The sequence below is a fragment of the Cebus imitator genome, unplaced genomic scaffold (assembly GCF_001604975.1).
Source record: "Cebus imitator isolate Cc_AM_T3 unplaced genomic scaffold, Cebus_imitator-1.0 Scaffold170, whole genome shotgun sequence".
Classification (NCBI taxonomy): Eukaryota; Metazoa; Chordata; class Mammalia; order Primates; family Cebidae; genus Cebus; species Cebus imitator.
This window is the reverse complement of record NW_016107485.1, coordinates 1,408,306-1,425,094: the sequence shown is the minus strand read 5'-3', so window position 1 is coordinate 1,425,094 and position 16,789 is coordinate 1,408,306. Positions and strand designations below refer to the sequence as shown.

The 16,789-nt window shown below is 53.8% G+C and overlaps 2 protein-coding genes across 4 annotated transcripts; both read right to left on the bottom strand.

The window, feature by feature from the left end:
* Nucleotides 1-1,229: 1,229 nt before the first annotated feature.
* Nucleotides 1,230-8,081, bottom strand: REM2 (RRAD and GEM like GTPase 2). Of its 2 annotated transcripts, none has more exons than XM_017544499.2 (5): nt 5,481-8,081; nt 3,896-4,237; nt 3,559-3,632; nt 2,681-2,888; nt 1,230-2,304 (listed from the first exon to the last, which is right to left on the bottom strand). In XM_017544499.2, the coding sequence occupies exons 1-5, from the start codon at nt 5,581-5,583 to the stop codon at nt 2,009-2,011; spliced, it is 1,023 nt and encodes a 340-aa protein (XP_017399988.1). In that variant the 5' UTR covers nt 5,584-8,081; the 3' UTR covers nt 1,230-2,008. The 2 variants fall into 2 exon arrangements, with proteins under 2 accessions (XP_017399988.1, XP_017399989.1); XM_017544500.2 differs by having other exon boundaries at nt 1,232-2,304; nt 3,896-4,234.
* A 136-nt stretch (nt 8,082-8,217) lies between these two features.
* On the bottom strand, nt 8,218-16,554 carry LRP10 (LDL receptor related protein 10). Of its 2 annotated transcripts, XM_037744301.1 has the most exons (8): nt 16,424-16,554; nt 15,980-16,024; nt 15,319-15,454; nt 13,282-13,472; nt 12,159-13,176; nt 11,719-11,848; nt 11,485-11,598; nt 8,218-9,390 (listed from the first exon to the last, which is right to left on the bottom strand). In XM_037744301.1, the coding sequence occupies exons 1-8, from the start codon at nt 16,458-16,460 to the stop codon at nt 9,388-9,390; spliced, it is 1,674 nt and encodes a 557-aa protein (XP_037600229.1). In that variant the 5' UTR covers nt 16,461-16,554; the 3' UTR covers nt 8,218-9,387. The 2 variants fall into 2 exon arrangements, with proteins under 2 accessions (XP_037600229.1, XP_017399987.1); XM_017544498.2 differs by lacking the exon at nt 8,218-9,390 and having other exon boundaries at nt 10,459-11,598.
* Between the last annotated feature and the right edge of the window lie 235 nt (nt 16,555-16,789).

Sequence of the window (16,789 nt, the reverse complement as noted above, 5' to 3'; positions counted from 1 at the left end):
ACTCCTAGGCTCAAGCAATTCTCCCACCTCCCAAATAGTTAGAACTACAAGTGTGCTGATTTTTTTTTTTTTTTTTTTTTTTGAGACAGGGTCTTGCTCTGTTGCCCATGCTGTGCTGCAGTGGTGCAATCACAGCTCACTGCAGCCTTAACCTCCTGGCTCAAGTGATCTTCCCAGCTCAGCCTCCCAAGTAGCTGGGATTACCCGAACGACACCACGCCTGGGTAATTTTTTGTAAAGACAAGGTCTCACCGTGTTGCCCAGGCTGGTTTTAAACTCCTGAGCTCAAATGGTCCTCCTGCCTCAGCAGTGCTGGGATTACAGATGTGAGCCATCATGCCTGGCCAATGTTTATATTTTTTGTAGAAACTGGCTCTCACTGTGTTTCCCAGGCTGGACCTTATATAGTCTTTAAGGAATTAACAGATAAAGTGTATAAAGTCCTAAGGATAGTGCCATTATTCATCTTATTATAACTACCCATGCTGGGCTGGTCCCCTTGGCTCCTCCCCAGCTGCAAGGACTCAAGAGGTATTGCAACCCTCTTTCCATCAAGTTCTGGGAGGCTGTGTGGGGTAGAGTGGAGGCTGGCCCTCAGGTGCTCAGGTAGCTGTATTATATGTCTAGGGGTGGTGAGAGGAGCTGCTGTCTCTGCTCCCTTTGTTCAAACTTATGGCTCAGGCAGCAGCAGGCGTGGGAGTCCCCAGGGGAGGCAGTGACAGCTTCAGTACTCACACGGGCTTCGCAGGTGACAGCTGGGGCTGTGGGGCCCTGCCAGAGGAGGTGCAGGCGGACCCCATCACGCTCCAGCTGATGGGCCTCCCTGGTGGATAGGGGCCCCACCTTGAACCAGCCCAAGTAAAAGCTGAGTACCTCTGGGAGCTAAATGTAACTTCTAGCCTGTTCCCTGCAGGATATAGTGAGGTAAGGAGACGAGGCTCAGTCTGGAGACTTGGTCCCACTGTGTCACTCATTTACAAATGACTTCTAGGAGGTCCCTGTTCCTCTCCAGGCCTGTTTTCTCATTGGCAAACGCACGAAGTGGACCTGATTATCTGTAAGGGCCTGTGGCCCTTTGACACGGACTACCTCAGGCCAAGTCAATTCCAGAGCCTCCTTAGAGAGTTAGGTTCCTTACTTCTCTGGGCTTGAGTTTTCTTGTGGGTAATACAGTTTCCATCAACACCCATCCCTTCCCCGGAGAGTCCAAGAACCGTCAAAAGTGAACAGATGCAGTACAAAAATTATTTATTGAAAAGGGAAAGGGTGGCCCCTTGCTGGTGCCTCCTGGGCCCTGGCTAAAAGGGGTTGCCCCTGCTCAGCATCTGAATGCAGAAAGTCTGTCCACCCCTTACCTTTAATAACCTTAAAGGGGAAGTGGGGTGGTGGAGTGGTAAGTCCACTTGAGAGAATCAGTCTCAAGAACAGCGCTTCCAGGCCCTTGCCTTTAAGAACTCCTTAAAGGCAAAGTGGACAAATACTGCAGATGAGAGCCAGAACGTTTTCGGGAAGGTCCTTGGAAGATGGGGGGGTGGGGTGGGGAGGGGTCTCCGTGTCTTTACCTTTAAGACTCTTTTAAAGGTGAGGCATGTTCACGCAGCGTACAAAGAAAGCAAACTCCGTCAAGGAGTCTACAAAGCACTTTTCAAGATCTCGCTTTTAGTATTTCTTTACAGACGAGGTGGCCAAGCGCGAATTAATTAAAAAAAAAAAAATACCTTGCAGAATTATTTTTCTTCCCTCCCCGCTCACCGGCCGCCCTCAGGTCTGCGTCCTCGCCTTCTAGGCGCCCTGGGGTCCGAAGGTTCGGAGAACGCGTGGGGGCGGGCGTGGAGGTTCCGCCCAGCGGACTCGGACCGCCCCCGGCGGTCACACCGCGGCATCCTGGGAGTTTTTGGTTTCCTAGACGGCCTCCACCGGGGAAGCCGGACGGGGGCGGGGCGAGGCGAGGGGGGCTAGCGGAGGGCGCGGTGACCATGGCGACAACAGTGGCCATGGCGACTGCGGCTCAGAGCACCGAGAGGTCGTGACACGACCTGGAGCGCTGCTTGAAGAACTTGGCGTTGCGCGGCACCAGGTTGGCGAGGAACCGTTTGGCCTTCTTGGTGAGGCTCTCGCGGCGTGCTGGCGGTGCAGGGCCCTCGGGGCTGCCCAGCTCGGGCCTCTGGCCCCCGGCGCGGTTCCGGCCCCGCCGCAGCCGAATCTGGCGCACCGCGCCCTCGAAGAGCTCCCGCGTGTTGTGGTGAAGTGCGGCCGACGTCTCGATGTGCTTGCAGCTCAGCGTCCCGGCCAGGTGGCGGCCCTCTGCGGAAAGGGACCGGCTCAGGCGCCCACTGTGCTGTACGGGGTGGGGGGTGGGGTGCCGGGACGAGGGTGGGCCTGGGGAGTGCCTGGGCTTGTGGTTGGAAAGGTTATCGGTACTAGCGAATCTTGGAACCGAGAGAACAAAGTGGTGGAGGTGCGAAGGAGAGAGAGAAGTGGGCCTTGGAGAGAGGTGAGGGGAAGTGACAAGAAGGGATTCTCAGGGTCCTTGAGTGGGGCTTTGGGAGTCTGCCTTTAGACTAATTGCAAGTGGGTTCGTACACCAGCGATGGTAAAACGGCCTTAGGGAGAAGAGGTGACCTGGAAGGGAGAGCGTTCCCTTGAGATCGCAAGTATGGAATCTGTTCAGTATACACACCCTCCAGTGATACCTCCCGGGAGCGGGCCAAGTCGCTCTTGTTTCCAACGAGGATAACTGGTAGGTCGTGGTGCGGCCTCCCAGCCCGGAGCCTAAGTAGGGTCTCTGGAACTTTGGAGAAGCTCCGTCGGTCAGTGACTGAGAAGACGATGAGAAAGGCGTCCCCGGTCTGAAGGCAGTGGTCCCGCAGCCACCCTCCTGCATCCCCCTGCAGACAGGCAGAGAAATGTTAGGGCTGGAGGGATCTCCTGATCCTGGGCTGTGAGGGAGAAGGAAGTCACCTGCTTAGGACAACAGAGCTAGTTAATAGCAGAATCTCCATACCCAGAATGTTTGTGGAGGAGGGAGAAATTAGTAATGTGAAGGTCCTAGACTAGGGTAGCCATTCTGATTTCTTAAGTTAAGCTCTTGATTTTAAAATGAATATTATTCACATGTCTGTAATTTGGCCTCTTATTTCTATCTGGTAATCTTTGTGTCCAAATATTAAGCAGTCTTCACTCTTTCCCCCCTTCCCTGATATTCCAGAGCCCTGAGCTCTTGTCCTGTCACATCAGATTCCTTCAGGCTGAAAAATGTATGGATGGAGTCGATTTCAGGGTGTCCAGCCTAGCTTGCAGCTGCAGGTTTTGTCAAATTCCCATCCTGAGTTTCCTCTGGGTCAGAAGATTCTGGAAAGACTGTAGCTTTTTATGGCCATGGCCTGTGGTATGAACATTGGTGTGGGCCTTTGCCTTCTGAGGTGATATGAACAAAAGCTCAGGTTCCAGTACATGTTGAAACCAGGACCAGCAGTCCCACCAGCCTTCAGCCAGACTTTGCCCTTCCCCTGTTCTCCCAGCTTCATCACCTGCCTGCCACCACATCTTAGTTCTCACCTGTTCCCAGATGTCATAAACAACTAGAGTCACTTCTTCCTTATCCACCACGATGCGTCTCTCATAGGTATCCTCTGTTGGAAAATAGGGAGAGGGAATAAACTCTATTAGGAGGTTCCCCAACATTTGTGAGACCTGGTAATCAGGGACACCTCAGATCTCAGCACCAGAGAAACCATCCTGCCCTCCGGCCCCAACTTTAGGGAAGCTGCCATAGAAAGCATTGGAGAAGCTTCTGTTAAGCTCTGTCCTCCAGGGGCTGCTCAGGTCATCAGCACTTCCTTCCCTGACCAGGGCCCCAGAGCCCCCTCAACCCCTGCAGGGCTTCCCCAAATACCTGAGTTCTCTGGTTCATGAGCACTGTCTCCCTGGAGACCACCAAAAGTGCCTGCTAGGGTGCTCTTGCCCACGCCACTCTCCCCCACTAGCATGACCTTGAAGATGCCATCCTTTTGAGCAGGGGGAGCCTCCCCTGAGCCCAGCGAGTCAGAGGAGCCAGAGGATGAGGCCTGAGGTGGCCAGTCAAGTTCATCTACAGCCTGGGCCCGCCGGAGCTGGTGCTTGTAGGGGACAGGCATACTGCCTCTTCGTCTGGGGGCCCCAGGGGCAGAGGGTAGCCCGCCCTGGTCCAACTCTGCCAACAGTTTCTCTGGATTCTTCAGCAATGTGGCATCTGCTTCTGGGGTGGGGTGGGAGGGCAAAGAAAAGGAAGCTATGAGTGGGATATGCCCAGCCATCTGCAGAAGGCTCAATCCAGGCTATTCCAGCATCAGAGGCCCAGCCACACCCACTTGATGACCATTACCCAGAAGTAACTGACAATCTCTGGCCTGACCTCTTACAGTAAAGTCTCCAGAAGCCTGAACTGGAGCCAACATGATAGCTTCTCCAATGTGGTCCCAACCCCAACCTAGTCAAAATGTGCCCCATGCAGGGAAGGGACCTGAATGCAGGCTCACACACCCACTCACACATTACACTGGCACACAGGCACACCCCTAGACTAGGCCTCTGGCCCTGTGGGGTGCAGCAGGGATTAGGGGAAGCTGCCTGTCTTTCCACCAAGAGGCCCTTCCTCCTCCTGTTTCCAGCACTGGTAATCCCCAAACCGAGGAGAAGCAGAGAGAATGAGAAGCTGAAGCTGCTGCCCAGTGTCTGGGGAGTAGGTATAGCAGAGTAAAAAACTTTGTAGCGAGCCTCTTCCTAGGAAAGGGCCTTTGCTTTTTGAGATGATGTGCATGTTGGGTCTCTGTGGGCTCTGTGTGTGTGTGAGAGAGAGACGGGGGCTGCTGCTTCCCGTGGCCCTATAGGTGAGCATCCCTCAGTGCGTGGTTGGGTGTGAGAATCCTGCATTCCTGTCTGTCCCTGTGAGTGGGAGAGAATATTGTGTTCATAGAGAGGTAGAAGTAGAGAGAGAGTGTGTGTGAGAGTGACAATGCCAGGGTCAGGGTAACTGGAGGAGGAACAACAGACACAACAAAGGGGGCTGGAGGGAGGCTGGAAATAGCCCAGGATCAATACTTGGCCAGCAGCCAGGGCCTCCAGGAGCCAGAAGAACCCTTACAACAGGTCCCCGGGGTAGCCCCCTGCCTGTGATTCCCAGGCTTGGGGGCTGCCCCTTTCTTCTCCCCTTCCTTCTTGCCCATCCCAGCCTCGGGAATGAGGCTGAGCTAGGGGCCATGTACCAGTTTCTCAAGCAGAGCCCTGGGAGTGATGGAGGAGGGGGCATTTAGGCAGCTCTTCCCCTCCACCCTAGCCTAATCCCAGTCCTTGTGTGAGCAGGGGTCTTCTCCACTTTCTGAATTGCTCTTCTCTTGCAGACTGGGCTCAAGCTCCCTCAACCCCTAGTTCTGACCTCCCCATCAAAGCTTCAGCTCCCACCCCCATGGTTTCAGCAACAACCTGCCCAGGTTATCCCTCACCTGGCGTGGGCGTCCCTGGAGGGGAGGCCCGGTGGCTGCCAGAGGAGCAGAGTGCTGTGGTTTCTGTGTCCATGTCCATGTCGGTGTCCAGGTCCGTATGCATCGGTGTGCGTGTGCGTGTGCAGCCCAGCGGCTCGCAGCACCCGCTCCCTCACTCAACAACACTGTCAGCTTTTCCCTTTAAATACCACCCCCCAACACACATACCCTCCCCACAAGACACCTGGGGAAATTGTCCCGCCCCCTGATGAGGTCACACATGCTAATGAGCAGTGATGTCAGCGGGATTCCCTCCTTTCCGTCCCCCCCTCCCTTTCCTTTGTATCGTTTCCCTCTGGGAGCATACACACTGCAGAGCCTGGTTAAGGCATGACAGAACAGTCAGGGGGCAGAACAGACAAGGGTTGCTGGGGGTGTCATGGGTAAGGGAGCTGAGGGTGGGAGAAGGCAGGGACCTCGGGAGGTGAAGATCTTTCTCCAGCAGCCAGGACTATGCATCATTTGTCTCTTGTATTTCCAGCCCACTAGCCCAGTGTCCAGCTTAAAGAGTGTGCTCAGTGGCTGCACAGGGGGAAGAGGCAGAAAGACTAAAAGCTGGTTTGAAAAACGAGATATAGGTCAAAAGAGGTGTGGGGACTGAGGCACAGCCACCCTGCCACCTTTTCCTTCTCCAGCCTGCCTCTTCTGGGCCAAGAGCCACAAAAGTACCCATTTCCCAGCCTCTAGGCAGACGCTCTAAGGAAGGAAATACAGCTGCTTCATTTGGGCAGCTTCATTTTACCACTAAGTTCAGGTAGGAGCAAAACATTGTGGAGGCTCCTCCACCTTCTCTCCCTGCCAGGCCCACCAAGCCAACAATAATCAGAGCAGGGAAAAAGGACCAGACAAAGCTAGCTATCTCAAACACGAAGTTCCCAATCTTAAGTGGGGCAGAGGGAGAGCGCCGGCTACCTCCCAACTCCCCTACCCCACTGTTAATGCTTTTTGGTGAAACTGCCAGGACTTCTAGGCTATGCAAGGCAGATGCACAATGGATGATGTCTGGCTGTTTGACGAAGCCCAGATAGTACATATCTTACTGTTCCTTTTATGCCCAGTTCCCTTTTCTTTCAGGTTTCTTCTCCTGCCTCTTTCCTGCCTGTCCTCCTTCCTGACACCCTTAAGCTCCCAAAAACACACTCTGATTTCCTTTCCTTGCCCCATTTTTGCCAGATGCTGTGCTAAGCACTTTCCTGCATTATCTCCTTTCATCTTCTTGACCCCAAGGCTCACATGGTAGGTAGGTGGCCTGTCCCTAAAGCAATCCTGCAGCTGGAAAATGGGAACACCAGGAATCCCACCCACATCTTTCCAGTGCCAAAGATTTTTTATTTCTACACTATGCTGCTTTCCTTCTCTTAAATATTCCAACTGTCTCCTATTATTGGGAACAGTCTATCCTGCAATCCTCAGCAGACTTTTCCAATGGAAGAGGTAACTAATCATCTTGGGAACAATATGCAGTTGACGGTTCACTTATCTGGAGGTCAACTACAGGGCAACAGTACAGGGTTTGAGGAAGCAGAAAGGACTCCTTAGCAGCTAAAATATTCATACACTTTACTCACTGGGTAGATTCTCCAGTCCTAAATCATGGCCTACTTATCCTTACTTTTATTCACAATTTTAATGTGTCCATGTGTGTTCCTGTACTAGTAGATTAGAAACACATTTAGAGTAGCAAGTGACCCCTGGTAGCCAGGGAAGTAACACCACACACACAAAAAAACATTTATTGCACTCATATGCATTTTATAAGTGGTCTGAGGTCATTTAGCATAAAAGCAAATAGCTCCCCATACTCCTACAGTTACAGTGTCAGGAGACACTGCTGGAGAAAAGCCACTGGTTTCTATGAATGATCCTCAGCTATTCAGAAAATTTTTATTATATTGCAGATGTGCTGAAGACAAGTGTAACATTTTAGAATTACTTCCTTCCAAAATGAATATTTTTATTTTTTTCAGAGAGAGGGTCTGTCCCTATTGCCCATGCCCAGGCTAGACTGCAGTGGTGCGATTATAGGTCACTGTAACCTCAACCTCCCGGGCTGAGCATTTGCCTGTGTCCAGGCTCCCTTAGGAATGGGAGGTCCTGTGGAATAGTGGGACAAGGGTGAGATTTGGAATGGAGTAGTGCCAGGTCTAAATCCACCACTTGGTAGAGACTGGGCCAATCTTCGGATTTCCCTGAAGCTCCTCCTGAGCCTGCGAAATGGGGTTTATGATGCCCATGGCCCAGCTCTGTTGTGAGGGTTCACTTCAGGTGATGAAGAATCTGGCATCATTAGGCACTCACTCTTTTTAAAAAAAAAAAAAAAAAAACGTCAATAGCAAATTTTGCCTAGACAGGCACTCACTCTTTAACCACCTTGGTGCTTCTGCAGCCTTAGGCTGTGTGGCTGGGGGTCCTTCTTCCCTCCCAGTGAGGCCTGGAGCTTGGTTCAGGCCCATGATTTCCTTTCCTTTTTTTTAAATCTATTTATTTATTTTGAGACCAGGTTATGAGACTAGCTAGTTTTTGTATTTTTGGTAGAGACAGGGTTTCGTCATGTTGCCCAGGCTGATCTTGAACTCCTGGCCTCAGGCAATCTGCCTGCCTTGGGCCCCCTAAAGTGCTGAGGTTACAGGCATGAGCTACTGTGTCTGGCAGAATTTTGTTTCTTAAGGACCGAGTTCTGGTATCTTTTTTTTTTTTTGAAAGGGAGCCTCGGTCTATTGCCCAGGCTGGAGTGCAGTGGTGCGATCTCAGCTCACTGCAACCTCTGCCTTCTGGGTTCCAGCAATTCTCCTGCCTTAGCCTCCCAAGTAGCTGGGACTGTAGGTGCATGCCGCCACGCACAGCTAATTTTTTGTATTTTAGTAGATACAGGGTTTCACCATGTTGCCCAAGCTGGTCTTGAACTCATGAGCTCAGGCAATCAAGCCTTGGCCTCCCAAAGTGCTAGGATTACAGGCGTGTGTGAGCCACTGCTCCCAGCCCTGGTATCGTCTTTTATCTTAGATTCTAGACTCTGATTCACAGCCTGATTCCTATCTCATGCTGAAAATGCCTCCTGCCTTCCCACCAAGAGCCTTGATGTGGGTCCCACACTCGTAAGACCAAGCACCTTGGATATTGGTATCTATCTTGACGAATTTTAAGTTGCCTCATTGCTTTTTGTCTTGGGCCCTGGTGGAAATAAACCTGAGTGACTGCTCCCCAGTGCCATCACTTGGGCAGAACCCTCTGTCTTAGTTTTCCCATGCTGCCTGTATAAGGTCAGTCCCCTATCCCAGCTACCTTGGGGCTTCACTATGGCTGACATGAGTATTATTACTGCCTACACCCTGTACAGCATACACCTAGAAACTAAAGAAACTTCTTTCAGGCCCACTGATCTATAAGCACAGGCCTCCCTAATGAACTCTGCCCTAAGTCCTCCTTCCAGCATTCAGAAGCATTCCACCACAAGGAGCAGTTTTACCTGAAGTCTTTGTCCACTTTCAGTTTGCAATACCACTAGGAGAGAAAAGGTCTGGATAAAGGGATGAAGATTATCAGGCTGCAGGTAATTGAGGTGGCTATGGGGAAGAGAAGAGCAAAGGAGAGGGCAAAGACCAGGCTATGGAGAGGCAGGGGAGGGAGAATCAGTGCTTGATTATTTACACTGGGCCTGACGTTGAGTGGACCCAGGACTGTTTGTACTTAGGAAGGAGGGCCCAAAGGGAGAACAGTAAGCAAGAACCAGGTTCTCTGGAGCCCACTCCCCAGTCTCTGGAGAGGGTCTGCAGTGAAAGGAGCTTGGTTCTTCCCTGAGCCAAGGTGCCAGGGTCCCAGAACTGCACATGGACCCATACCCCTCTCTGCTACTTCACCAGGCTCTTGCTCACTAGGAGAAAGGAAAATTGTGCAGTTAGTGCTGGTTTTGAAGATGCTGACAGGCTGTAATCAACAGGGCCTCCCTACCAGGTGTGGGGCTAGGCTGGGTAACAGGCTTCACTGGGTATGGGGCTAGACAAGGAGAACATGCAGGGAGCCTCTATCCCCAGGGACTGACTCCATTAGGGAATTCCTCAGCTTTGCTCCTGAAGCATCACTCCCACCCCTACAACCTCCTTCTATGTCTTTTGCCTCGATTTTCCTTCCAAACTCAGGCAGCTTCTATCACTTTGCTAAGTAGGGGCTGGGTTCCAACACTGCTTGCAAATCATTCCCTCCATTACCCGCCCCTCGCCGCCCCAGCTCTGCAGCTCTGGCCGCTGCTTGTGCTCTCAAGCCCAGGGTCTCGCCCTCTTGTCTCTTCAGTTTGCTTGTCCTGTGGACACTTCCCCTGCCTGGAATTCATAGCTCTATTCCAACAGCATTCTTTAGAATCCAGTTTGGGCCCTCTTCCAGGCAGACCTCTTGGATTTGGCCATGGGAATGCCAGCACCTCATACCCTGAATGTTTGTGAATTTTCCCTCTACTCATCTTTGCCTGCTTTGAGGTATCCTGGCTGATAATTCCATCTGTCTTGCATAGGACAGACTGCTAAATGCCTGGTGGGCATGGAGGGTGGAGGGTAGGAGTCATGACTCCTGTGTCCCACCACAGGAGTGGTGCTTGGGGAATGCTCCATAAACGACAACCTTCCTGACTGCAGGGCCCAGCTGGCTCCCCTCACTTCTATCCTGGCCGTTAGGAAAGAGGCTTGGTGCACACCCCTGGAGTCAGTCACTGCAGAGCTGGGCCCCAGGCATTTGAGCGGAAATGGAGTGGGCTGGTCCTTATGGTTCCTAGAATTTTTTTTACCTTCTGTGTGGTTTAAAAATCAAGAGTGCAGGGGTTGGAAGATGAACAGGAAGAGGGGAGGAGGTAGAGGGCCAAGCAACGGCTTCCACAGGGAGAAGCGGGATGAGGTGAGCATAGACCGAGATGGGAAGAGGCGGGGCTCAGGCTCACGGCTAATTTGCAAAATTTTGAGATGTATGATTCCTTTATTTTTGACCTCGACTGACTGAGCAATGCCATAGCTATGGAACAGAAGCATTTGTTGCACACTTTTTGTGAGCCAGACCCTGTAGGAGGGATTGTGGATGGCAAAACCTCAGATTCTGCCCAAATTCTCCTCTTGGGGGCTGAAGGGTCTCCAGTTAATTGGCATTCCGGTGCTTAAGGCCACTTTTGGGTGGAGGTTTGGCAAGGATGGAGTGTCCAGGCCTATGATCCTCTAAGAACTTTACTTTTTAAAAACAGCCACCCAAATGGCGGTGGCGTGGGAAGCAGGTGGGGGTGAAGAGACTGGGGTCTCTGGCTGTGTACAGAGGAGGCTCTGTGAGCCCTCTCCCTGCCTGAAGGACACCTAACTTTACAGCAGCTACACAGGGTCAACAGGAGGCCTAGCAAGTCCCCTCAGATCCAGGGACAGGGAGGGAAGTGGTGGAGGGGAGGCTGACCCACCCTCTAAAGGGTTGTGCCACCACGAGTAGTGCCCCAGAGGAGAGGCCCCAGTAGAGTCCCTAGGTCCCCTCAGGTAAGCAGTGGCTCATCCTCTGCTTCAACTACCCAGACCCCCGGTTCAGCCAGTGGCACCAGCAGCACATCATCCTCATCTTCTGGGGCCAGGACTGCTGTGTGGGGACCAGGAGGGCTTCGGGTTGGTCCTGGGGGCCCCAGGCTGGGCAGGAGGCGGCCTCGCAGGGCCTGCACCACTCCAGACAATAGTGATGGCTCTAGGGGCAGTGAGGGCAGTGGCCCTGGGGCTTCGGGGACAGTAGCAGAGGCTGGAGACGTGCTGGCAGATGGGAGGGCAGCCTTGATGGGCAGTGGGGGTGCCTGCTCCCCATCTTGCCCACCCACTGCCCCACCCTCACGGGCTGGACCTGTGCTGCCATCTAGAGCCTCAAGGGGAGCAGTGGAAAGTGTGACCTGGGATCTGGACTCAGAGGCCCGAGCTGGGGTGCTAGTTCGAGGAAGAAACCCCCAGCGGCGGAGACGGCGTACCAGGCGGCGCATCAAGCGGCCCCGCTGGCGACGGCGGGCACCTGAGGCACCTCCTGGAGTCATATCCTGGCGTAAGATCTGTAGCAGAGAACGCAGGTTGCCCAGCACTGAGTTCTGCAAGAGATGAGGAGGCCTCAGAGTCAGAGGGCCAAAGGCTGAATGAAGGAGGGTACAGGGGCAGGGCCACAGCAGAAGCGGGACCAGGAGGTGCTAGGGTTGTGGGGAGTGACTTACATCATTAGGATTCTCTGTAGGAAAGTCTTCTACAGGTGGGATGGCACCCTGGGCAATGAGCTGCCCATAGGAAGGGGGTGCCTGCTGCTGTACAATCTCGGCCTCCATCCGGGAGAGGGGGGCGAAGATGCTAGAAGGAATGAGGACTGCTTAGTTACTGATAGGTCTCAGCCAGAGTAGACCACCCCAGCCTGGTCAGTCCTCCCCCTTCCACACCTGGGCCAGGCTGGCTGGAGCTGTGCCATGGCTTTCCCAAAGGTCATCTGAGGTCCCTCCTCCCTTGAGACTGCTTTCAGGATCTGGACCTGTCCCTTACAGGAGACAACTGACAAGCTGATCATGGGAACCTCTCCCCAAGGTGGCTTTCATGGTCTCCCTTAGCTGCATGGCCCAGTCTCGCCCTCAGGCTCTACTCTGTTGCCAGCCCCACTCCCACTGACCTGTACTCCTGGGTGCGAATGGCATAGAGCTTGCAGGTGCAGCCCAGGGCGATGACCAGGAGCAGGCCACACACTAGACTGCCAATGACCGCAGCTGTGATGACCTTGCGGGGCAGAGCATAGGAGCAGTCCCACTCATCACTGCCGTCAGCACAGTCTGGCTGCCCATCGCACACCCACGTCTCATACACGCACTTCTCGTCCCGGCATCGGAAATTGCCAGGCTGGCAATGCCGACAGCGTCTCTCGTCTGCTCCGTCAGCACAGAAAGTCTGGTAGTTGCAGCGGTCAGCAGGCAGGTAGCAGGCTGTGGCACCAGAGGTGCCAGCAGCCCCACAGGGGAAGTGTCCAGGTGGGCAGCCTGGGCAGTCCTCCTCATCTGTGCCATCAGCACAGTCCCATGAGCCATCACAGCGCTGTGCCTCACTATAGCAGCGCTCACCTAGGCCTTCGCCAGCCCCCAGGCCAGAGCCTAAGCCGCAGGGTCTGTCCCAAGGCAAGCAGTAGCCCCGCACATGGTAGGTGGCATTGAAGCCACGACCACTGCTCCAAGCGACTGTGTGGTAGGATACAACAGCCTGGCCAGACAGTGTCTCCACAGTGACAGCCTTGCCATTGCTGAAGTGGGTGAGACTACGCAGTAGTCGGGAGCTCTCAGGGGGCCCAGGGCCATCATACACATGCACTGCATCTCCAAAGCCCAAGTCCAGGGCTGTGAAGCGCACGGCCAGCCGCCGGCCATCATGGGGGTCCAGCAGCCAATGGCAGGACTGGGGGTGGGAGACTGAGGCAAGGTGTGTATATCCAGGGGAGGAGAAGACCCCATAGAAGTCCTCCAAGGTGAGATTGCAAGGCAGGGAGGGGATGGGCCCTGAGGTCAGGCCAGGAAAGGGGTCTGAGGTGCAACCTGCTTCATCAGAGCCATCGCCACAGGCATCAATCCCATCACAGCGCTGGACAGCAGACACACAGCGGTGGTTCAGGCACTGGAACTCTTCCTGCAGGCACATCAACCAATCTGCAGAGGCACCATGGAGAGGGGCTGTGAAGCACCAAAGCCCTCAGGATCCTCCCCTTCTGCCTGGGGCTTTCATTGCTCCTCAGACATCCCTGTCCAGCCTACCTTGGCTGTAGGAGAGCAAGAAGCCCTGTCCCATGGGTGCTCTGGCCCCAGCATAGCTGTAAGTGATGGTAACATTGCCCCCAGGTAGCTGCAGAGGGCTGGGAGGTGCCTCACACAGGGAGATCAGTGGCTGGAGAGGGGAGCGTAGGGTCAAGTGCTCTGAGCCACAGGCCAGGTGTAGCTTCTGGAACCTATGGGAGTAGAGGAGACCAGGACGTGAGATGCTCTTGACTGCTGCTGGCTTTCTCCTCCCCTGGTGCCACCAGGCCCCTTCTATCCCAGGAAGCACAAGTCTGCTTAGCCATGATCCAAATGGCCAAATGAAAACTCAGTCTATTTATTTATTTAGAGATGGAGTCTTGCTCTGTCACCCAGGCTGGAGTGCAGTGGAGCAATCTCGGCTCACTGCAACCTCTGCCTCCCAGGTTCAAGCGATTCTGCTGCCTCAGCCTCCTGAGTAGCTGGGACTACAGGTGTGCACCACCATGCCCAAATAATTTTTTTTATTTTTAGTAGAGACGGGGTTTCACCATGTTGGCCAGGATGGTCTCGATCTCTTGACCTCATGGTCCACCCACCTCGGCCTCCCGAAGTGCCGGAATTACAGGCGTGAACCACTGTGCCTGGCCTTATTTATTTATTTGAGATGGAGTTTCACTCTTGTCACCCAGGCTTGAGTGCAATGGCGTGATCTCGGCTCTGCAACCTCCGCCTCTTGGGTTCAAACAAGTCTCCCGCCTCAGCCTTACAAATGGCTGGGATTATAGGTGCCCACCATCACACCCAGCTAATTTTGTATTTTTAGTAGAGACAGGGTTTCACCATATTGGTCAGGCTGGTCTTGAACTCCTAATCCATCCACCTCAGCCTTCCAAAGTGCTGGGATTACAGGTGTGAGCCATCGCTCCTGGCAGCCAAATTATTTTTAAGTCAATGTAGTCAATGGGGATCTTCCTAACATGGGCCAGTATCACCGTAAGACCGTAAGATACATCCTAGAACCCTTTGGAAAAACTGACTTAAGAGGAAGTATACTGCATTCCAGTTCTTGCAGCACTGTCACTCAAGTATGGTATCAGCAGTAACTGGTGATTACCATACAGTTCGATTAACCAGCACTCATCATCTTGCCCCACCCCACTGTGCCAGATGTGAGACCTGGCTTGGTTCTCCATGGCATTCTGATCCCTTTGCCCTGACAGCCTCTCCACAGGTTTCCCTCTCTGTTTGCCTACTCCTTTCTGGGTAAATTCATGGAAAGTGAACTATGTGAGGCAAATAGCTAGGTACTTAACATGGTCCCCAGATAATGATCCAAGGTCAGGGGAGCCTGGGGAGAGTTGGAATGTTTAAAAGACCTGGAGAAGCTAAGGAATGTCCTCAGCTGATTAAGGAGTAGTTCTGAATCTCAGGCAGGACACGCAGTGAATGGAAGGACTCCTCAGAACAGTTCTATCTGAGCCAAGGATCATTTGTAGAGTGGCCTCTGTCCTTTGGAGATACCCAGAACCCAAGCTAGGTGTCCACTCCAGCCCAGCTCCAATTCACCGAGTCTGGCCCAGAAAAAGTCAGGCTTTTAGGGTAAACTAGGCCAAATCAAATTCTACTCTTCCCCTGTTGACAAGGATGGAAATTCCATGGAGAAGTGATCCCTGAATGAGCCAGGCATGGTGGCTCATGCCTGTAATCCCAGAACTTTGTGAGGCCGAGGTGGGCAGATCACTTGAGGTCAAGAGTTCAAGACCAGCCTTGTCAATGTGGTGAAACCTCATCTCTACTAAAAATACAAAAAAATAAAAAATAGCCAGGCATGGTAGCGGGCACCTGTAATCCTAGCTACTTGGGAGGCCAAGGAAGGAGAATCACTTGAACCTGGGAGGTGGAGGTTGCAAGATTGCACCATTGCACTCCAGCCTGGTGACAGAGCAAGACTCTGTCTCAAAAAAAAAAAGAAAAAGAAAAAGAAGTGATCCCTGAAGACTTCCAATGGAGGGTAAGGGGCAGGGGAGAAGAATGAGTTCTTGCTCCGCTTCTCACCTGATGGTGACAGTCTGCTCCTTGCTGCCCAGGATGAGCCAGGTGCAGTTGACAGGAGACGTGCGGCTGTCCCGGACCAGGGGCCTCTGTAAGGTACCCTGAACTTCTAAGAGCACTGCTGGGGGGTCCTCACAAGCTGGAGAGAGGAACGTAGGACATTGGTAGTAGACAGCCCCTTGGCATGCCACCCTTCCCCCTCCCCTTGGAGGCTTATGGTTTCTAAAAGTCTGGGCTCTGCAAGTAGGAGCAGAGTATCTGCCTGCACCCACACACATCCTGGAGTCACAGCCGCTGGCTTTGCTCTTTCTCTCCCCGTTCTTCATAGCTTCACCAGTAAATGCTAATACCACAAACAATTCTGAGGTGTGCTTTGTGCCAGCCACTGAACCAGGAGGAGCAGGAAATACTGCCTCTACCCTCAGGGAGACTACATGATGGTTAGGATGATCAAGCATAGATATTCCCAGAAAAAAACAAACTAGTACATAGCAACTGCCAGATGAAGGTCCGCACCAAGCCTCAGTTTCCTCATCTATAAAATAAAGGCTAAATGATCTCCCCTCTAAAACTATGGTAGGTCCCATGAAGGAATAGAGAGTCCTTCTCTTGAGTGCCCCCTCTTTCCCAAGCCCACAGAGCCCCAGAGGTTCCCTCAACTCACCAGGATTTGGGAAAATAATTCGGTCTGGATGGGCCAGAGCGCCTCCTAGAGGAGGAGCGAGAAAGGGCAGGAGAGTGAGACCCCGTAGTTTTCTTCACCTGAGTAACTCAAGGAAGCCATCCGGGACTTCCGGGCAGTTAATAGGAAGAGGGAGTGGGGGTGGGAAAAGGTAGTGGCGCGGGACTTCTGCGGAAGGAAGGTCCGGCAGCGGGGCCGGTAGGGGTTGGTGGGGTGATCTGGGGAAGCCGGAGAAAGGACGAGGGCCGAGCGGAGCGGCTGGAGACTTCCTGGGGGTTGCGGTGGGCAGCGCTGGGGGTGGCGGCAGGGGCTGGGGGGAACGGGCAGGCAGGGTGGGGTGCAGGGCCGCATAGGAAGGAGTTAGAACTGCTGGCCGGGTGACAGCCCTGGTGCGGGTCTGGGGGGTGGTCTCGTTTCGGCCCTTACCAAGAAGGAGGAGGAGGAGGAGGGTGGCCGACAGCATCCTGGGCTGTCCGGAGGTGCCGGAAGAGTCCTGGAGCTTCTGTGGTCTACCCGATGAAGTCGCGGCGGAGCCCCGGGCGCCCAGGGTCCCCGGTGCCGCCTCCCCAAGAGGGCTCCATGGCCTGGGCTCGACCCGTGGTCTGGATGCCAGGGCTGGGGGCGGGGAGGCGGCGGCAGCCCGGGAGTAGGGGCGGTGCCTTTCGCCAACTTCGGAGTTGTTTTCTCCCGCCGCCGCCGCGCTCTGTCTCCCGGGGCCGGCTCTCGAAGCCCCAGGTCTCGGCACTGGGGTGCGCCCTCGTCTACAGTCCGCCCACAGGCCGCGAGCGCCCC